This window comes from Branchiostoma belcheri, unplaced genomic scaffold (assembly GCF_001625305.1).
Source record: "Branchiostoma belcheri isolate BF01 breed outbred unplaced genomic scaffold, Haploidv18h27 scaffold8, whole genome shotgun sequence".
Taxonomy (NCBI): Eukaryota; Metazoa; Chordata; class Leptocardii; order Amphioxiformes; family Branchiostomatidae; genus Branchiostoma; species Branchiostoma belcheri.
In genome coordinates this window covers 2,592,036-2,614,355 of record NW_017804464.1, presented here as the reverse complement: position 1 = coordinate 2,614,355, position 22,320 = coordinate 2,592,036, and the positions used below count along the sequence as shown (strand labels likewise).

General features: G+C 43.5%; 2 protein-coding genes across 2 annotated transcripts; both read left to right on the top strand.

Annotated features, from left to right (window-relative positions):
• Window positions 1–449: 449 nt before the first annotated feature.
• Window positions 450–13,771, top strand: LOC109486423 (caspase-7-like). The gene is made up of 11 exons (XM_019790256.1): window positions 450–748; window positions 903–984; window positions 1,541–1,737; window positions 1,989–2,070; window positions 2,225–2,320; window positions 2,533–2,621; window positions 2,772–2,942; window positions 3,446–3,656; window positions 12,634–12,767; window positions 13,083–13,195; window positions 13,557–13,771. The coding sequence occupies exons 2-11, from the start codon at window positions 972–974 to the stop codon at window positions 13,768–13,770; spliced, it is 1,320 nt and encodes a 439-aa protein (XP_019645815.1). The 5' UTR covers window positions 450–748; window positions 903–971; the 3' UTR covers window position 13,771.
• Window positions 13,772–17,675: 3,904 nt separating this feature from the next.
• LOC109486040 lies at window positions 17,676–19,484 on the top strand. The gene is made up of 3 exons (XM_019789732.1): window positions 17,676–17,973; window positions 18,229–18,316; window positions 18,704–19,484. Exons 1-3 carry the CDS (start codon window positions 17,796–17,798, stop codon window positions 19,482–19,484), a joined length of 1,047 nt encoding a protein of 348 aa, XP_019645291.1. The 5' UTR covers window positions 17,676–17,795.
• The last annotated feature ends 2,836 nt before the right edge of the window (window positions 19,485–22,320 follow it).

Here is a 22,320-nt window from a genome sequence, read left to right as displayed (position 1 = left end):
AGGGGATTGTATGATGTAAACACTACATGCAGCCCTTGCTACTTGACACAAAACAATCAAACTTACAATTCAGCCACCCAAAACAATACTTCTGTACCCTAAAGTAAAAATGTAGCGGTATCGGTGTGTTTTGCAACTTGCATTTAACAAACCAAGTTGAAGTCATGCATCTGTTTAGAGATTAACAGTTTCATACTACATGTACATGTACTGTGTGTCTATCGGTGACCGGGTGTCGAGCCATATACATGATCCTGCCAAATACATGACTGCGACTAATGCCTGAGACAAGAGGTGGCAGGGGTTTGGTCGTGATGTGTGAGACTAATTCTAACCTAACCCCAATCGTAAGTCTAACCCTAGCCCTTAACAATGATCCCAACTCTAACCCTAACTCTAATAACACTAACACTAGCCCTAAACACCTGACCTCTCACGTACATGGCAGCTCAAGGATTTGGCTCAACACCGGCTACATGACACCACTAGCACTGACGTGTTTTAATGACAAACAAAACCTGCTCAAGTTTCAACAACGCGTCATAGCTCATCAGGTCAAACATATAGACCACGATGCATTGCGGACCAACGCTCAGTGTTTACATAAAGCTACGACCTTCACTGCACTTCTCTACTTCCAGCTGGTCTAAAAGTGTATCTAAACCTGAATAAGAGGCATTTTCAGTGAAAGGAATGTTGTTGTGAATCGCCAAAATGTAGAATTTCAGCTGTCGTCGACGCTAAAAAGGTAAATCATGTCTAACAGGTGGTACAAAGTTGAAACCTACATTTGTACTAAAAGTTGTTTACTGCTGACTTACTTCCGGGTTGCGTATTGGTAGCTTTTAGAGGTAAATACAGACGATTCCATTCACATTAACTGCTGTTATTTTTGTCGAAAGAATGACAACAGGACCGGATGGTTACATTGTCCAGACGACAGGCAGCATCGGCGCTAAAACTAATAGAACATGGCATCAGCAGGTATGTCTACTTCTCTGAACAGTACGTATTGTGGTCTTTGTTGTTAGCTTGAGTATTGCCTCTGCACCGCAGGGTCGGGGGTTCGAATCCCTTAAATGTACCAGCAAATCTGTATAGGGAGTATCATGTCTAGTCGTCGTTTTTTGCACACTGTTCTGACAAGGAAAACCTCATGGTTTTTCCTTCCCTAGTCTGCCACTTCTCCAGCGTATATGCCAGCTATGCCCGGGCTACTCTTACTTTTTGGTTAGAACATGTCTTTAAGGATCTTAGAATAGCATGATTCTTTACCCGGAAGAAACGTTAATGTTGTGCATGTAAAGAGGTGCGACGATCGTGTGGGGAGGGGATCAACATTAGTGTTTGCAGTTCGTGCATTTTCCTTTCGTCCCACCGTTTGCAATTGTCACATTCAGAACTGCCTTTTGTCCTACATTTCTTAAATCCAAAGTACAAACACCTCACAGAACGGCACGCTACAAAGTACAAGGTTCAAATCTAGTCTTGGTCATAACATTTGACGTAAGAACATCGATATCTTTCTTGCACATAACAGGTCGACCAAACGTTTTTCCTGTGAATTTGGCGAACAAGTTGGGGATGGAGTGGAGCACCCTGGGCCTGCTCCTGGGCGTGGACTGGAGTCGAGTCAACCTTCTCCGCTCGCAGTACTCTCACAACTTACAGGACGCCATCCAGGCGATGTTACAGGAATGGTGGGCGGGAGCAGGAGGCAGGACCACGGAAGAGAAGGTTAGCTTCAATGCGGTCATTCTGTAGTACTATAATTCAAATTACCTTCAGTGTTTCATGGGGTTAAAAAGTGTAGATTCTTTTCTACTATTTGTGGATTTCTTTGAAAGTTTGAGTTGAATGTACACTTCTGTTACAAACAAATTCTTTCAAACTCGTTTTATGTTATGTCCCACCTGTTATCGAGAAGTGAATTTTTCGTCCTGTTTTCTTTTCATGTTAGAACTTGTCATGTTTTCTTTTCATGTTAGAAGCAGCAGCTAATCGGCGCTCTCCGTGAGTGCGGCCGTGTTGATTTGGCAGAGGAGGTACGCAAAGGGAGCATCGCACTAGGTAACCAACGACTCCTCTCGTAGTTACTAGCATGTCTAGTTTAGCTTATAGGCAGGCTTGTCTTCGATTGGTCTTTAATTTTTCTCCCGTCTGGTCGAAGGTTTACTACCTATGGTGTTTATCATGTCATTACCTGCAGTCTGATTGTTTGCAGTTCCAAGTCAAACAGCTAGGGGAAGCTACCAAAGTTCTTCCAGTTCAGAAGAATCCCTAGACTTCCCAGTACAGGACAGTGCAGGTGCAGCGGCAGGTATGTACATGTGTGATGGAGCGGTACTTCCTGAAAGTACCTAGGCACAACTTACTCTTTTGAGGGCCATGGTTCACTATTTGTGTATTTTCAGTGAATCGATCGCAGTCTAGCTTCTTGTGTTGGATCGAAAGTTAAAAGTTTGACCAAAGTTACATAAAAACACATACAGAAGAGATCTTATGCTAACAATGTACAGTTTTGCCTGCCAGTTGATGGGACCGTGAACATAACAGCGGGGATACAGACTATGACACTCCGGCCAACTGAGAGGCCTGAATCCGCCTTGGGTCCACCACCGGTGAGTTCCTTGAAATAGTCATTTGTCTATTCGAATTCCAAGGACAAAGTCACACTGCTTTCTTAAAGACCTTAAACTGAGTGACACTAAGCACTTATAGACACCATGTCATATGAATAAACAACTTATCAGTGACTTCTTTTTGAGCAGATCTACCCCATTCGTCCAAATGTGGGACATGCACTGATTATAAACAACATCAAGTTCCCCACGGAATCAAACAGAAACAGGAAGGGGATGGAGAAGGACAGTGCTGAACTTCAGGCCGTTCTACAGAGACTTGGCTTCAATGTGAAGGTCAAGATAGATCTCAATTCCAACGTAAGTACTACAATGTAGTAGCTTCATTTTGTGTTTCGAACTAGAGTTTTTAGATAACTTTAATTGGGACGGGACGCGGGACGGTACAGACTTTCAGCCACCTTGGTGTTATATCATGTAGCGGTCTTTTAAAAGACTGAATTGGTATTTCATTTTCTGTATTTGTATAGCCGGTATAACCGACCTTCACGTGACACCAGTTTCGCAGGTACGCGATGGGGTGGCATCTGGCTACTAAAAAAACGACCCGTTATACCTAACCTTTGCTCATATCTAACTATAGTAACCATATATATTTAGTGGTTCTAGTCTACGATAGTTCTAGGAAAAATACGAGTTCTTAAACACCTCAATCCCTGGTTGATAACACTGGTACTTAAGGCATGACTATTTCTTATTCTTTTCTTAGCTATACTTTTAGAAACTTAAAAATAGTTGGTATGTCCACTCAAACTAAGTTTTATTAGTTGTGTTAAATCTTGAATAATGCCTTCTCTATTTAGGAAATGAAGGAAGCCATCAGGAAGTTTATTAACAAGAACCACTCTCAGTCCACGTGTCTGCTGCTGTCCGTGATGACGCACGGTAAGGACCAGGAGGCCATGGGGACGGACTGGAGGGGGGTCGGGATATACAAGGACATCATCCGGCCCATCGTCAGGTCTGACAACATCGCCTGTCCCAAGGTCTTCATACTGCAGATGTGCAGAGGAGGTGTGCTTCTTTTTTACCCCCATGAAAAATGGAGGTATTGTTTTTGGTGTGTCTGTGTGTCTGTGTTTCTGCATACTTGTGGTCAGCATAACTTCAGAACGCTTTTATAGATTGTAATGATATTTGGTGTGTTGGTAGGCCTTAGGAAAACAAAGGTCAAGGTCAAATATGGGCCTCCTGATGGCTAACCTTGGTACTGCAGCAGAACTTTCGGTTTTTGTATCTTTTGTCCTGAACATAATTTCGCCCACTGGTTGGATTGGTCAATGGCTAACTTTTATTTACAGTTGTGATACTTTGATGAAGTGGGAGGGGCGATTGATATTGATCCAACATTCTGCATGGGAAGATCTGGAGTTCTGGACTAAAATGTGGGTCTTGCACTGCCTGTCTAGATGTCCCTCAATTAAGTAAACCTGGAGCCACAAATTCAAGTCATAGTTAGACCATTTTATTGGCCTCTGATGTCCATAATACAACATCAAGAACCATAAGTTCTTCATTCTTAATGTTTTCTGCACACAAAATACTTTTCTGGCAAAGACATTGTCTCATTATTGACTTTTAAATGAACATATTTCTTGAACATTCCATCTCCAGAACAGCAAGGCATATAGAAAAATATCTTCATTCTTACAGGAACCTTCTTTTCGGTCCCTTTTCGAGATACTAATTCATATGATCATAAGAACTACATGATCCTATTTCAAAATACATTACAAAAGTATTAGTCATACATAAAATGTACTTCGTTTGGCATAATACAAGAAGAGCCTTTGTTCATGGATAACTCTACTACATTGTAGCTCCACCCCAGCTAGCGCTTTCCTCATATTCTGATGTTTCAGCAAGCACTGAAATAAATAGACCACCACTGCAATGACAGTTTTACGAGATGGGAATCGAACCCATGTCTTTCTACACTGGGAACATACAATCCCCACATGTACAAAGCTTAAGAAAGTAAATATAATACAGTTCAAGGCATCAAATCAGAATCGTTATCCATAATCATAGTCCTATTCCGTTCCAGGTTTGGTCTCCCATCTTGCTGTAGGCCACAGGTAGCAGAACTTTCCTTTCATGAAATGTCTGAAGCTTTGGTAATGTTTTAACATTATGATACCTTAGAGTTCACATATTAGAAGTCTGGTTTTATAGTCTCCCAAAAGTAGGCTAATTTGGAGCTTAAGTGTCCGTATGATGTGATTTTCAGGCTTAACATGTGTATTGTCCTGTCCCACAATAAAAGCTGAAGGGCTGGCGTATGTAGTAGAGAGAAGAAAGTAAGAGAAAGAGAAACCTAATAATAAGAGAATTTTTTGGGGGGAGGGGACACAACTTTTAACAGTGTACTGACTCAATTGACAATTGGGCACTCACGAGATGCCAACTTGCCATTATATATGACAAATTATGTTCCAACGGGGTCTCAGGTTGAATGGTTATGTATCAGTTTGGTAGTAGATATTAGTTTCCGAGTTGGGGCCTTTGTCCAGTATCAGTATAGAGTTGATGTTGGTTTTGTAGCTAAGGGCCAGCAATACGTGATGAGCCGTTCAGGTCAAGGTAGATGTTGGGACCTTCGACTTCCTCTTCTTGGTCCGAGCCTTGGGGGTGCGATGAGGGTCGGGCTGGTGGCATCTGTCTCGGTATCCTCGAGCCTCGTGCTGTGACGTTAGAGTTGACGTATCTGTTGGTCCGAGGAAGCGGGGCCGGGATGTCTTCTTCTGCTTGAGGCATCTCCGAGCCAGCGTGTCGTGGTGGGCCGTTCAGGTCAAGGTAAAAGTTGGGGCCTTCGACATCCTCTTCTCCGTCCATCCTCAAGTCTTGTGGGTCGTAGGAAGTTCCTGGGTTGTCGTAGGAAGCTCGACGCTTGTCGCGGGAGGGCCTACGTAGTTTGTCGTACGAGGCCCTACGGTTGTCAAAGGACGCCCTACGGTTGACATGGGAGGTCCTGCCTTTGTCATATGAGGCACTTCGGTTTCGGTGCACGGTAGCCATTCCCAAACGTCGTGCTGTGACGTTAGAGTTGACGTATTTGTTGGTCCGGGGAACCGGGGGCGGCACGTCTTCTTCTGCTTGAGGCATCTCCGAGCCAGCGAGTCGTGGTGGGCCGTTCAGGTCGAGGTAAAGGTTAGGACCTTCGACGTTCTCTTCTTTCATCCTCAAGGCTTGTGGGTCGTAGGAGGCCCCACGGTTGTCGTAGGAGGCTCCACGTTGTCGTGACGTAGTAGCCATTCCCATGCATTTCGGTCGTGCCGAGACGTTAGAGTTGATGTAGGTGTGGGTCCGTGGAAGTGGGTCCGGGATCCTCTCTGCCTGCGCCCCCTGCGAGCCTCGTGGTTGTGAGGACACGTTAGAGTTGACGTACCAGTTGGTCCGGGGAAGCGGGGCCGGGACGTCTTGTGGCCGAGTCGTGTCCGTGCCTGGTGGGTAGTAGTGAGAGTCGCTGGTGTCGACGTCTTGCCTGTCGGAACGGGGAGGTGGAGCTGGGGCATTCCCCGCCCGAGTTGTGCCCGAGCCCCCTGGCTGTGACCTGGCCCTGAAGTTGGCGGGCCGGCTGGGTCCTGGGCGAGGGTCTGAGGACGCCGATGTCGCACCTCTTGGCCCCGTCACGTCTGCGCCATACATGGGGTTTTCCAGACGAGTCGTTTCCGCATACGGAGGAATGAGTGTGTCGTCTGGGATGTCATCGTTCGCGGGTTGAGGAGGTACAGGGTTCCCAGTCGCGGGGGCTGCGGCCGGTGGCTGGGGGTTTTGCAGAGGCATGCCTCCGATCGCCGCGGCGGCGTTGCGGTGTAAGTCCTGACGCTCTTTTCGCTTCTCTTTCCACTTCTTGAAACGGGCCAATAACCTGTCGAGAACTCCCACAGCCAAGATACCTCCTATTACGTAGATGAATACCATCGTCACGACATTCACTGGGTTATTATCTGATGGAGTTTTGCCGTCTTGCTGGCCGTCTTTGTCCCTGGTTTTACTCTCTGTTATCCTTCCGTTCTGCCGGGTAGGTTTGGCGGTGAAGACGGCAGTCATCACGGTGTGCCGTTGTGCCTTATCAGCTGCCGGAGTAGCGCCATCCTGTCGGAGGGTCTCGTACGGGGTTTTGACGACCCTTTCCGTCACCCTTACGTTCCGCTGGGCAGGTGTTGAGGTGTAGGCGGCCGCTGTCAGCGGCGGGTTTGCAACGACGCTGCCTGCCGCTGTCGTCACGGTGTGGTCGTGCCTCGAGTCTTGTTTGCTTGACTTGGTCAGCGGCAGGTTGGCAACGACGTTGCCTGTTGTTCCAGACTTCACGACGCACCGGAAGCTGCCCACCGTCCAGCACCGGTAGGCTTGCTGGTTCATGTGGAGGGTGGAGGTGGACCTGGCGATGTAGGGTAGGCTGAGGGCGTCTCTTGGGTGTGCCTTTCCTCCTTCAGGAGACTGGGTGGTGGGGTACTCGTGCTCCAGGCGTGTGGTCAGAGTGCCGCCACATTGGTGGAGTGGTTGTGTTTCCCCAACGGCCATCCCTCTGGGATCCAGCCACTCGATCTCCGGCTGCTTCTCCCAGAAGACCTCACACACGAGAGTGGTTCCGCGGTCTCGGCGTGACACTCTGGCTGTGGGTGACCGGCACGGCATCTCTCCCCTCGAAACGCCGGCTATCTTTCTCCCCGAGAGGCCAGGTGGGTAGCTGCACTGCAGCCTGTCCCGGGGGGTGAAACGACTAATCGTACTCGTAGACGTCAACCTACTACCCAGCGCACAGGTGCAACGGAAAGGATTCTCATTGATAGAGATGCGGTCTCGAATTCCGCGCATGGCAAAGTACGACTCTGCAGGGATGGTGGCGATCAGGTTGTTGTCGAGGTTGATAGCCTGAGTGGATAACCCCTGTAGCCAATCTGGGCTGAGGAACGATAGCTTGTTGTGATCCAGGGAGAGCGTGTCCAGGCGAGAAAGACGGTCGAACGACTTCCCAGCGATGCGTGAGATGTTGTTGTGGCTGAGGTGCAGACGCCTGAGGCTGGCTAGGCTTGAGAAGTGGGATTCTTCTACAGCACGAAGCCGGTTATGCCTCAGCTCAAGATACTCCAGGCGTCTCAGTGGCTGGAAAGCATTCTCCTTGATTTCTTCGATTTCATTCCAAGACAGCGAGAGCGTCTCTAGCTTGGTGATCACGTCAAACCAGCTTCCCACGGTTTTGATGGCGCTCTTTTCCATGGATAGTGCCAAGAGGTCGGGCACAGGCGCAAACGCTCCTCTTCCAACTGTGCAGATGTTTCCGGGCCCGAGGATCAGCGTGACAAGCTGACCGAGGCGGGGCAGTGGTTTCAGCTCGCCGCTTCTGTCGGAGTGCCCCGCCACTTGCAGCTTCTTCAGATCGCCCGGGAGACACCCGAGCGGATTCTCATCTGCCTGCCCGGTCGTGTTGCACGTGGCACAAGGCAGTTGTCTGCCTCCTGATGATGTGAGGATCATGATCCCACCCAGCCTAGGGCAGAACCCAGTGCGCCTTACCTCACAGAGACCAGCACAGGACGGGCCCGCCTGATGCGGGTCAAACGAAAGGAGGAAGAGGAAAGAAAGGGACAGCTTCACGCCAGCCATTTCAGCCTCTTTACAGCTTTCTACAACACTCTATAAAGACCTAGCAGTAAATCTCAGGCTAATGATGTTTTAGGATATAGTAAGCGGTCTTTGCATGAGCTAGGAAGCTACAATATGTTCTACAGAGTTCTTGCCGCAAACTGCTGGTCGCTCTGGATCCGCTAGGGGGCAGGCCGACCTATTGCCTTTGTCGCCAGGAGTCACCTGAAAGTTTATTTGAAAGATTCAGCATTTATATGAATGAATAAATTAATGTATTTTATTATTGTGTATGGGGACTTATTGTCACCCATCCCATATGGACATATAATTGATCCCTGTATTTACTGTCGGGAACAAGAAGTCTACTACATCATCCCTAACCCTGGGTAAACAAGCATGAGGCGGTTTTTATTCATGAAACACCAACTTCGTTATCATTCATTATTTACAAATTAAATTCCTTTTGCCGCAGAAAGCCTTGGACAGAAACTGTAAATCAGGAGTTAGTAAAAGCGCCTCAGAAAATACGTTACATCTTCGTTTCCCCAAAATTGTACAATATAGCCACTAGGAATAGAAAATGAAGTAGAGCAACAGAATTTTTGAAGCCGAATTACCCGCTGTATCTACTGTCGGGCTGTTAAAGCGACATTATGTAAGATTTTATGCACCAAAACTGTAAATATGAATAATTGAAATTTTCTCATCTATATTGTCATTTTCAATAAATTTCAACATATCAGCGTCGCTATTTCGCTTTTCTGGCGACTCAGCGCAGCGCGAGAGTAAGTGACGCCAACTGCAGGCCCGCTGTATTTTTAGGAGGCTCCTAAAAAGAATGTAAACAAACAGCGGCTTTCGTTCGGGTATATACGTATATCTTCGGCAGCGTCGAATTCAACACGTTTTTGCGGCGTAACGACGTTGATCTTTTACTCCCCAAATGTCATTATGAACCCAGGTAGGCTTATAGCACGAGAAAATGTGTAAAACAACGATGTCTAGAATAGTGGAAAATCTTACATAATATCGTTCTAAGGCAGAAGACAGTATTAATGGACGATCCCCTAGGTCTATGACGCGGGCATACGAAGTAGCACTAACAGCAGAATGTCGAATGTGAGAGCTACCCACTAGTAAACCGTGGTATAGAAATGAATCCACTGTTATGATTTAAATACTTGAAGTTTTTTCTGTTCGGTCCTATAAATGGATAACCTCATGACATGAACCGTAAATATTCTGGATTCGTACTGTACTTTTGTTCACAAAATTCAAAGAGTAAAATTAGACCAAATCTGAACAAATGCAAGCTTTCATGTACTTACTTGTACTTGTACTTCGGTAGGTCTCCTCAGCCTGGTGAGTGGCCTTGGTAAGTGGCAAGCTTTAATACGAGGAGAAAAACACATATTTCACAAAGTGACATAGAAGTGTGCCAAAATCCACATTACTATAAGGGTATGATATACTTATATATCTTCTAATCCGCAAATGAACATGTGGGGTAACGGCAGAGTGTTCGTCTCAGAACCAAGAGGTCCTGGGTTCGAACCTTGCCATGCCACCGATCTCGTGCTGTTGGGAAGGGTACTTTACACGACTTTCCTCACTTCACTCAGGTGAAAATGAGTAATGTTGGTGGCGGCATAAAAATAAGTTGAAAAAGCTTGAGTGTGTCGCCACCACGTCTTATGATTACATGTTGGAATAGAAAAAAAAACTACCCCAAATATTGATAGGGACACAACAGTATTGCTGTAACCTTCCTACAAAATTCCCCGGAAATATCAGGAATACGTACAAACCTTTATGTACCACAATTTCTACATTTTGATCGCGAAATAGCCACGTCCGTAAAAAGATATTCATAGAATATTAAGAAAAAACACAACTGCGTCACACCACACTCATAATGTCGCGTGTTACGGGTTACGCCCAATCAGGTATTTGCTTACGAAAAAGTCTAATTTTTAAAAAAAATTGATTCTTTACTGTCGTTAGCATATTTGTGTGACAAATGAGCATGGAATAGAAACGAAATTACCAAGGATTTCTTTAAAAACGTTTATGTAAATAGGAACAAATCCATTTCCAGCATTTTACGAACCACTGTTATATGTATATACGTGTGCTAGTAAAAATTCAAACCCACCTCAGAGATAATTCCGATCTTCGGATGATTTCGAGTGTCTTGTCCGGTATAGACGTCAGACCACGTTTTTCTGCACAATGAAAATGTTGGAATAAAAAAAAACTCGCTACCCCAAATTGGGACCACTAGTTACAACCGTCTTGCTGTAACCTTACTACAAAATTCCAGGGAATTATCAGGAATAGGTAAAAACCTTCATGTACCACAAATTCTACATCTTGATCACGCCTACCATCGAAATAGCCATAGTCGTAAAAAGACATAGATTATTAAGAAAAAACACAACTGCGTCACACCAGACTCATAATGTCGCGTGTTACGGGTTACGCCCAATCAGGTATTTGCTTACTAGAAAGTCGGATTTTTACAAAACTGATTCCTAATTGTTGTTAGCAAAATTGTGTGACAAATGAGCATGGAATAGAAACAAAATTAGCAAGGATTTCTTTAAGAACGTTGATATAAGTAACAAAGACATCCATTTCCAGCATTTTTCGAACCACTGTTATATATACGTGTGCTAGTAAAAATTAGAACCCACCTCAGAGATAATTTGGATCTTCCGATGATTTCGAGTGTCTTGTCCGGCGTAGACGTCGGAACGAGTTTTTCTGGACATCCAAGAAAAGAGCAGCGCGCTCGCAGGCGCACGTCACAGCGTCTGGCGTTTAGCTACAATTCGATGAGAGAACAAATTTGCATAATATATGAAAATTCGTAGGAATAAAAAAAAACGTCGACCAATCACGTGAAAGGTTCTGAACGGATCGGTACTACGGTAGTTAAGTAAGGTTAAGAGCGCGATGAACTCTGGGATATTTATTTTCCTGGCTAAAAAAGATTAAAAAAACTCTTGTCTCTCCTGTCTAGTTTTCCTCCTTTTTAGATTTTGTTATACCCCAATTAAAAACGGGTGTGTGTTTTGCGCACTGTGGACTTCAGGTAAAGTGAGGTTAGACTAGCCTGGTTACCAGCATTTCAGCTCCCGAGTCCTACATCATGCCTCTCCGCAAATATAGAGGAATATGGGACTCGGGAGCTAAAATAGGTCCGGTAGCCAGGCTAAGGTTAGTAGAACATTCAGGTTTACAGGGCTCTCACCTGGATTTTTTTCAAAGTATAGGGGTCAGGTACAGAGGGGCAACTTTCACGGCGCAGGTCGTGCATTGAGCCGAAAAAAATCATATCCCCCGAGACACTATTTCTCGCTCAATGAGGTACGGATTTTGTGAAGTTAAGGTTTTCCCTTTCCTATAGCTTCATTCTAAAGTTATACTTTCATTTTTTGCATTACTTATGAAGGTTCTCCCCCTAAAACACCCCTATACTGGTTGAAAGACAGCATATAGGGGCCCAAATCACAGCATAGGGGGCTATGCTTAAAAGGCCTAGCAACAACACTGCGGTTAGTCATAGCATTGAATATTTACTATGGTAATCACTAAATAGTCTGGAGCTGGCCGCATAACAGCAGAGGCAATTCCAATAATTTCCCAAGAATTTCTTTGAAGAAGGAAAAAAAGCGGTCTTTGAAGAAGGGAAAGCAGAAGCCTTGAATTTTCGAGCTTGCTACACGTGGGGCAAACGTGAGCTTAATTAAATTGTCTACCAGCGGCTTGGCAGGCATAGTCTTTGCCTTTCTGATTCTTCTTGTTAACAATTCATCTAATATTAAGACGTAGAGCTCTCTCAGTCTCATTTTAGGTTATATATTATGCAAATTACAAATAATATAATGTGGGGAAGGTACAATGTATGGCCATGGGGTTGTCGAATCTAGCTTTTAATAGTTAAGTTGAGATTATTCTGACTGTGGGGATTCTATTCTATAATGTATCATGATGTGTATACTTAAATTTTTAACACTAACGGCTGCTTTGTGATCAATGACGCATTTCGGGTAATATTGATTTTATTCGTGTACTTGTGCTCTGTCATTGGAAATAAAAATCTGAATCTAAAGATGTGGGGTCGTGTGGCGTAACGGCAGAGTGCTCGACTCGGAACCAAGAGGTCCCGGGTTCGAGTCCTGACATGTCACCGATTTTGTGCCCTTGGGAAAGGTACTTTACACGACGTTCTTCACTTAATTCAATGGAAAATGAGTAATGTCCTGTCCTGTATTTGTTTCTATGTGTGGGACACGACACCAGCAACTGCTGCCTGTGTTCCACGTGTATTGTACTGTTTCAATTTCGATAAATCAAATCAAATCAAATCAAGGATTGTCGTTGCTTGTTTTAGGTGAAAAAGATGTCGGCGTGAGGAAGGCGAGGTGGGGAGTGGATGACGCGACTGACGCGGTGGCCATGCGGGACCCGCAGGACAGCGACTCCGACTCTTCATCGGAGGAAGAACCAACTACGGAAACCGCCACGGTATGGTGTTTAAGCACTTCGAATTCGAAACAAAACACAATATAAATATGTAGACTGTACATACATCGTTTCTCTCTCTCTCTCTCTCTTTCTCCCTCTCTCTCTCTCTCTCTTACGTACGTAAACGCACACATACACGAAAGCCAGACAAAAAGTATGCTGATATAGTAACATGAAAGGTAACATCATGTTTACCTTCACGTGGTCCAACTTAAGAAACTACTGCATTGTTCAAAACATAAAACAAAAACATAAACGTTAACATAATAACACAACAGAAGCCACGATGATGACACACTCTGCCTTTATTCTCAGTTCCAGGTAGACTGGGCCGGGGTGTGTGGTAAGCTGGCTCCTACAGATGTGGACTACATTGTAACATGGGCATGCGCAGAAGGAAAGGTGTCATTGCGCAGCCGCGAACAAGGGTAAAGTGTGGATTACTTCACCTATGGCTAATGTGTATGGCAACTGTTTGTCGTTTTAGGTGAATTATTATATTACGAAGATGAATGTAAAAGCGTGAAGTACAGATAATGTTAGACAACGTTGCTTTTTAAATACATGTACTGTAATCTACTACAGGAAGACTACGTCACAAGCATTCTTTCATTCTCATTCAACTTTGCGATTATTTAATGAAAACCCACTTTAGCGCCACTCCTTGCTTCATTGCTTCATACACATTTTCTTGGCAACATTTGAGGTTAGAAGGAGAAAAAAAGGTGTATTATTATGTATCCTCTTCAACTGTAGGTAACCATATGACACGATGTCTTCCTGATACAGATCCGTGCTGATCCAGCAAGTTGTCCGGGCGTTCAACAGGTACGGTCGGGACGAGGACGTGGCCACCATGTTCGAGCGGGTACGGAGAAACGTGGCCAAGGTCGAGGCAAACCTGACTGAGGAAAACAGGGAGATCGTCGTCAAACAATCGGCAGAAACCAAAACACACCTCTTAGGGAAACTCTATTTCAAATCGTCGACATCATCCGCGTAAACAAGCATCATAAACTAAAAAGATAACTTTTGCAAAGCAAATGCAGACTGCTTACCTTCGCATATGGTCTGCTCTGTTAATTCCTATTCAAACACATTCATCTTATATGGTGACAGGAGTCTAAATCCCTCCTGCTATAAAATTGCAACATGATGTAACCCAACGCTTGTTACCATATAGTGATAGACGTCTGGTTCAGGTCAATGACCTTATTTGTTCGGAGAATAAGAAGGGAAACAGAGCAAAAAATAAAATGCTTTCCGAGGTAAACATAACAAAGAACATGCAAGAACTTCATATGTTTAATAAGACTAATATGTAATGAACAACTGTTATGAAGCAGTCTATTTGGTCCCAATATTCTCATGAAAATATAACGACATGCAATTTATGAATTTAAATATTTTTTATATATCTCGAACATCTAATTTGTTGTACCTTCTAATGATTTATAATATTAACTTGACTTGTAAATACATGTAGTTCAACAATCTAATTGCAAATATTTTAATTATTTTAATTGGTGTAAAGGAAGTATAATTTTATTTTGTACAATAAATGGTACGTTTTTTAGATAATCTGTTTCGTGAACACTGGAAAATATTGACAAAAAGCTCTGTATTCAGCCGCTAGTGCAAGCCGTTCTAGGAATTTTTTGTTTCAAAATGAACTGATGTATGAGTAAATCAGTTCTTTACCGACAAATTTGTGATGTTTAGGTAGTTTGGGTGAGCCTCAAGGTCAAAAACAAGAGCAGCAAAGACCCGGAGTAAAACCCCCATAAGAGCCCATCGCGTTTACCAACTCGCCAAATGCCGAAATCTGGGAATGAGTGACCTTTTCGTAACGGGGGTTCCAAAACGGGGGTGTGATAGGGGGTGAATATCCGCTTTTTCAATTTTAGAAAAATGAAACGTTTGACATTGCTCGGCCTCCTTGTTTTCTTAGTATACTCCTCACGGTCTTTATTCTATTCCTACTTATTTCCTTCCATCAAATGTTCTTCATTCTTGAGTTAGACGTCAAAACGTGGTTTTGCGATCAGCTGATCGCTTGCAGAAGTGGTCACGGCCTTTGCAGAAGTGAACTTTTCGCTGTCGATCCATATGAATGAAAACCAAGCAGATGGTGGGAGGTAATATCGTAACTTAAAGGAGTTGATAATGAAGTCAGTGTTGCATTTGATAGAGTCACCGTTGGAAAGTTGGAAAATAAGGCTATACGAAACCAACAAACTGCAGTATTTTAACTGGATGAACCGTGCAAACAAGTCATTTTCCATATGATGTACAATTTAACTGATATACAACACAATAAAAAAACAACACATATTAATACGGTCGGCAACCAAGCCTGCTTCTACCGAGTCCATTCTGGCTCTAATTATACAATTATATAATATAAAACAGGAATCAACATGCATGTCAACGAAACTATCATTCCTGCAAAATGCATTGTAAATACTTGGAAAATTTGATGATGATAAGTTTTAGAAAATGATAAATCTAATCCTGTAAACATTAACATAATGAGGTTGATGACCTGATGACGCACATCGTATGATCGTCGAACGATTGCAAATTGAGGGATGATAATGATTTGCTCTAAGGACGGGCACACCCTTCTCTTAATTATATTTGTTATGTGTCTGTTAAGTCTTGACCTGTACCTAGCCCGTCGTGGCACGAATGTACAATTAAGGTATTTCATTTCATATTTCATTATTATTATATTAATAAGGGTATAAGCAAAGACTTGATAGCAAAGACTCCTAGCCTTGGTAGGAAGCGGGAAAGAAATACACAGGGTTCAAGTTCATTTTCTGTCTTCTCTGATTCCCAAAGATCAATCTCTGTGTCAGTGCCATGAGGAGATGGTACCAGACGGCTAAAAACGTTAATTGTATAAGCCAAAAGGTAGTGTACCTATTTTCAGTTGGAAGGTGGGAACTGACTGGAGTTCTGTACGCCACTGCTGTAGGCGATTCAACCCTTAATTGTGGTTCAATGTCCTCTCTGTTTGGCTTGTCAGACAATACATCCTAGGCCTCTGGCAGTTACACGTGCAGCCTTAGTTTGCCACAGAGGAACTTAACATTGTATTGTATTACGAACGGTTTCACTTCTATTCACATTTCAGTAGTGAAATGTTTCTAGTTCCTTTTTTGGGTCATTCCTCAGATAATCGTCCTGAATGAACCTGACTAGTACCATGCTGAGATGGTACCACACGGTCAAATGGGTTAATTATACAAGCCCGAAGGTAGGGCTGTGGGCAGCTATATATAGTCAGAAGCTAATAATTGGTCTGTATCTTTATCTATATAACCAGTATAACCGCCTTTCGGTGTAGCACACCAGCTTGGCAGGCACGCGTGGTGGTTGAAGGTTATGGTCGCTGCACGGTTTCCTTCAGTAGACGTTCTTGCTTCTGTAGTACAAGATCTAAGACAATGGAAGGACCAACTGTCCACGTCTTCCTTCTCCTGGTGTTACTTACTCTGTCTTTAGGCGAGTCGCTCGCTCAAGGTATGTGTCTTTGCGTATTTGTCGTGTTGTTGTTCTATCCCCGCATACACGTTGTCACGTAGGCCATGCTCCAAAACCCTCGTTCTGTAGAAGAACTTTAGTGCACGACTATTGTACAAGGCACAATGTATGGCAACGACTTCTGAACATAGTACAAAAGGAAAAGTGTATAGAATGAAAATTAACTTCCTAATTACTAAACACCAATTTAGATAATACAGTGTAAAATCAAGTAGGGCTAATCATGAGTTTGGGCAAAAAAAAGGGGCCGACGACGGTTGTAAAATGTTCTCATGTTTGAAATGTGAACGGGAAGGTGTTTGTAATCATGGTCGTAAGTTCATAGCACGATTTAGATAATCTGTCAGCGCAAATTATCAGTGTAAACAGTCCAATCGTCAACCTTATGTAACTACCTGATCATTCATGTGTTTACAAACGCATTCTGCCATTTCGTGTCTTATTTCTTTCTGTGTGAGGTAGATTTTTCTTTCCCGACGTGGACAGTTTGTTGTAAATGTCATTCTTGATACAAAAAGCACAAAAGTAGAAGGCGTTACCCAATATAGATACGATTAACGTATGTCTACTTCCTTCTTGCACTTGTGGACGCCAAGGCGTGTTTGGGATTCCAAAGTCTGTTGTTCTTTGTGGCTGTCACCGCCCCAGGCCAAAACATGGCCGCCAGGACGTCACCAGTTCCGCCCACCTTGTTCTTGACACTAGATACTGCATTGTGTAGTTTTAATGATGATCCGTGTATGATTATCTAATTCTCAAGTGAACCAGCCATGATGCCTGTGTCGTACGTCATGTATCAAATATTCGCCTTGCTTTGGTTTTCCATGCATCGTGTCATTGTCAACAAACAGACATCTGTGACCATTGTCTACAAGGTCACATACAGTGTTCTTGTAGCATTTTTTTCTCTCAACTAAGACCGATTTTGCCACTCCCCAAATTATCCTCCCACGTTAAAGCCTTGTTACTAGTAAATAGACAAAACTTTGAGCGCCAGTTCTCTGTAATGAAGGCAACTGCGCCTTCCAAATCATATCACGATACAAAATCGCGCCCGAGGCAAGTTAACCTTAAATTGCGATTAGTGTATGCACAACAGAGTGTTGAGGCCTAGGCGAGGTGTGTTGTTTTTTCTGGTTATGTCAGAATGGAAGACATACAAGTTTGTCAGACCATTGACAGTAAAAAGTAGTCACAATTGTGGTCAAAAAAGGCAGGAGGAGGAGTACAATAGTTTAAATTGTAGAATAGAATTGTTAGAGGAGCAGTATTATCAGGAATGCTAGAAGTGCTGGAGAACTACTAGTAGTAGTAGTAGAGGGTTTTTCTATTAGCAGTCCTAAAATAATGAGCATCAGTATTGCAAGTTCTAACTACAGGGGGACCAGCAATGCATTAAAACATGAAGTAGCAGCACTAGTATTAGTTGTCAACGTTTTTATAAGGGGGGCTACACCAATTTCGCCCTCAGCTTCAATGCATGCTTTTTTAATTGTAGCTACCACGAATTTCACAACGACGACGCAAAACACAACACCTGGAATGAGCAGTGTCACCATGACAACCGTCACCAAGGCGACCGTCACCATGGCAACCGCCACCATGGCAACCAATAGAAGCACTACCACGACCGCTCCAAAGCCAGGAATGTCGAGTATGTATAAATCAGTACATATCATGATGATCTACATGTAGAATATGTTATGACGTATGAAACACATTATGCTTTATACTTTTATGCTTTACACATTATGCTTTAACAGATTTTTACATGGAATTAAGTTGTTCTTACACAATGTTGATTATCTATAAGAATGAGCTTTCACAAATGAATATATCGTTAGTAATTAGTTTACTTATTTGTTTGTTTGTTTGTTTGTTTGAGCCTAAAGTTTACTTTTTTCTTCAGTCGATGTCATGGCTGCGGCCGTTGTTGGCGGTATTATCTTCCTGATTCTGTTGGGAGTCGCGCTTATCGTTCTGGCCTGCCGGGTTGGGTGAGTTCAACAACATAAGTCATCTACACTTCGTTGTCATGCATAAAACTACTAAGGAGTGGTACAGTGTGGTAATTTACTTGTTTATCATATCTCGTCTACCTGAAGAAAATATTCAGTAAAGCTATAAGGCTACTCAGATACCAACTGGTCATGGATTTTTAACGGTGTGGCCTATTCGTCGTACGATTTTGATGTATGATTTTTAAGCAGGCTGTGACAGAACCAGTCGCCGACAAGAACCCGAGACAACCTTTTCCGTAACGATAGCTGAATTTTGTGGGGCACACGCAGGACTATCCATCGTCTGTGTGCGGTCGCACGACAAGTATGATCAAGGACATTATAGTGTGATCGAGCCTTGACCTTTCAGTTACTTGTTTCCAGGAGACGGCGTGGCAGGTTGGAGCAGAAGCGGCAAGACCAGGACGTGGAGTCCGCCGGCACACCCAGCACGGACAGCGGCCACGTCTCGCGCCCGCCCACCCCGGGCGACGAGCCGAGAGGAGGCACGGAGCTGATCCCGCTCTCGGACCTGCCTCTCGGGAAGAACCGCCCGCCAGCCTCGCTGCCGAGAAGCTCGTCCCGCGACGAGAGGGAGTGGATCCCCTTCGCCCAGCTGGAGGCCGCGAGGACAAACTGGGACGACACCGAACTGCCACCGAGCGACCCGCCGGACGTGGACGACGATGTCTACGCCGTCATTCCAGAACGCCAAAACGCTAAGGACGAAGACGACAACATCTACGACACACCACCTGTCGACCAAGACGGTGGTGACAACCTGTACGACACGCCACCTGCCGACCAAGACGGCGACGACAGCCTGTACCACACTCCGCCTAACGAAGAGGACTACTACACCAGCATCGGCGAGAGCAAACTGCAGATCCAGCCAAAGCCGCAAGAGGGCCAGAAGCCGTCGGATGACGCCATTGATCAGATGTACGCCAAGGTTGACAAGTCCATGAAGAAAAGACAGACACATCAGCCTGCCTTAGAGACCAAAGACGATCCTCCCGAAGACACCGGCAACTACTACTTCACCCTAGAGGAGGCCACAGGTTTGAAGAAGGAATCAACAAAGGTAGAGAAGGAGAAAAAGAGGCCCGCGACATGGCCTACGGAAAGCACAGAGGGAAGAACACGGATTCAGGGGGAAGTATAGAACAAGGCGTCCCTTAAATGAGACTATTGTAGACAATAAGAAAGACTAAGAGACAACGCTTCTACATAGTGACCCTTTCTTGCATGTTAGAAAATGAAATAAATCAATTGCATATAGAAAATCAAAATTTGTTAGAAGAAAACGTTTGAGAACGTTAACATTTTAGACGCCTAGCCCTGTTTCCGTATGTACAGGTTTAGATAGAATACGATATATACAACACTATACATAGGTTAATATAATACTAGTAGTAGGTGGGTGTGATATACCAACAGACAGATACAGATATAACTATGGTACGAGTATTTAACCACAGATCTATAATGTATAGAGAGATATCCAGAATATGTAAGTATGTAAATACACATACACATGTAAGCAAGGCTGTATAATGTAATTGATGTAGCAATTTACAAGGAAGCCGCTAGGTGGATTGCCATACATTAAAATGTGAATAATTCAGATTCGGAGTCAGATATTTTCCAAAATCTCGATTATACTTGGGGAAACAGAGTTTTGTTTAGCAAAGTTCATTAGAGTTACCCTTTCTATCGAAAACCAACAAAATACAGACTAACAAGCCAAAGCAAGAAAAGATAGCGGGGCTAACAAGCACAGACAGAAGCATGATATTTAGCCGACATTCTAAACCATTACCATGTGTAGTATACCCGTGAAGACCTCACCATGTGTGGTTCGTGCAGAACCATAGCTGACGGGCCGTCATGATTACTACAATGACTTTGGACTTCAGAGACCCGCCAGCTTCAATGTCAGAGTGTAAGTGAGAGTGAGAGACAGACTTATATGTACCAAAATGTACCTGTTTTGAATTAGTATTGAATGTGATTTTGTGTTTAATTTACATAAACGATACTTTGTAAATATCTAGGAGGGCACTAGTTACTTTTACCTTAACTGTAGAAAAAGTCTGCAATTGAGTCTGAGGCTGTGAAATGTTTTTGATTACTGATTATGACAATCATAATAAACCATTCATCATCATCATCAGATAGGCTGTGTGTCAGACATGGAGAGAGAGAGAGTCAAGGGGAATGAATGAATGAATGAATGAATGAATGAATGAATGGAGTAGAATGGATGAATGAATGACCCCAGCAAGTACCTCGAAAACGGAAAGAAGGATTAGAATCAGTACCAGGATACGAACATTGCGCACTTTCAATCGGAAATAATCGATATTTCATTACAACTCATTACCCCGCTGGTCCATTGCGCGAGACAGTGTGGTAATAAAACACAGACGACAGAGACTGCATGGCGTCACGCTATGTTTACTGATATGACAGATCATTTAATAAGAGACAGAATAATTATGACAATACGTACAATGTTTTCACAGACCATGTGTTTTAAGTTTAAATCCCGAAAGCTACTGACATTCTAACAGTGGGTGTGACTGCTATTTTGACATTTTACATTCCTCTCTCCAGTAATAACAGACACATATGAAGGTCAGACGTCACTATAGATGATCATAGATGTCTACACTGTCAGTTTTCATTAGCATGTCCTCTCAACTGTATTTTCTATCGTAGAGTTGCCACCAAGCACAGTTAGGGCATCATAGTTTTTTGGCCCGCTTTGTTTTTTTTTTTGCCCTATCGCATTAAATTTGGAGTCTGTGGAGGATGCCATCCATAAAATTTACTTGCTGTGGCCTTATAGAGCTCGCGGGGTGACTCCACGGCAAATTTACGACAAATGTGGCGAGACTGACCCCTGCTCTGCGGCGTACAAGGTTAATATAATACATTTCACGGTAAATTGGGCACAAATGTTACGGAACGCGCTCATAGTGGCCCATGTTTGCTACATTCTGACAGTAACATACAGACTTTTCATACATGAAGAAAGGGCCAAAAAGTGAAATGTATATCATCTTGTTCCATTATCATTACAAATATATAAATGCTTTCAATTTGTATAAATATACCCCTACTGTGACAATATAAGCCTTCCTGTTTTGTTAGGCTAGGAGGGATATGGCCGTACCTCAAGCAAAATTGATATCGTCTGTGGAGGGTATTATAACTTTTCAGACGTCCCCTTGAACTCAGGTTATGTCACTAACCTTGTCTGCGTGTGGAAGATGAAATGTCAGTATCATCAGCAACTTCACCGTGGGCGATAAAACACATGTGGGCTAAAATAGACAGGACAAAAATAACGCCATGAAGAACTGTTCGGTGTGGTCTATCGTTGCAACTCTCGGGGACAACTTTTAGCTAGATCTGTGTGTCGGTATCGACATGCTTCTGCGTGATGCAATAGGGGGTTTGCCCTCACGTGACTATGACGTCATTGTCCACCATGTTGTATGGTCAAACCTGAAAGTTTTCGAGTAAATTAACAATTCTATACATGAATACAGTTCTGTAATTATGACAAGTAATTCAGTAATTCTATATCAGTTCTATAATTATGACATTATATCTATGCAAATACACAAGCCTGGCTCTTCAAAGTTTAACCGGCCAACATGGCGGCCCTGACATGGGAAAGCACATTCTTTTTGACCTTGTGTTGACCTCTGTAATAGGAAGTCAACACATTTCATTTAGTCAATCCTTCCTTCCTTACTTTAATCGTAATCTATGTATATATAGTAAAAAGAAGGAATTGAACTGATACGCAAGACTAAGAAATGAAGCACATGTACAGAATCTATGTAGTTGGCAAAGATAATAAGATCATTTTTCTTCCGATATTGGCTCGAGGAAGGCCCAGTTTCTGTTCCCCCAGACGGAATCTGTTCCCTGTCGCTCACAGCTTGCTGTACTTCCTCCTCCTGTATATTTTTACTCGGGGCTTC

Excerpts from the sequence above, each read along its gene's own strand:
- LOC109486423 (XM_019790256.1), top strand. Across the intron at positions 1,738-1,988 it reads GCAGGACCACGGAAGAGAAG|AAGCAGCAGCTAATCGGCGC; the intron begins GTTAGCTTCAAT and ends TTTTCATGTTAG. Across the intron at positions 2,321-2,532 it reads CAGTGCAGGTGCAGCGGCAG|TTGATGGGACCGTGAACATA; the intron begins GTATGTACATGT and ends TTTGCCTGCCAG.
- LOC109486040 (XM_019789732.1), top strand. The coding sequence starts at position 17,796 with ATGCATGCTTTTTTAATTGTAGCTACCACGAATTTCACAACGACGACG. Across the intron at positions 17,974-18,228 it reads TCCAAAGCCAGGAATGTCGA|TCGATGTCATGGCTGCGGCC; the intron begins GTATGTATAAAT and ends TTTTTTCTTCAG. Across the intron at positions 18,317-18,703 it reads GTTCTGGCCTGCCGGGTTGG|GAGACGGCGTGGCAGGTTGG; the intron begins GTGAGTTCAACA and ends ACTTGTTTCCAG.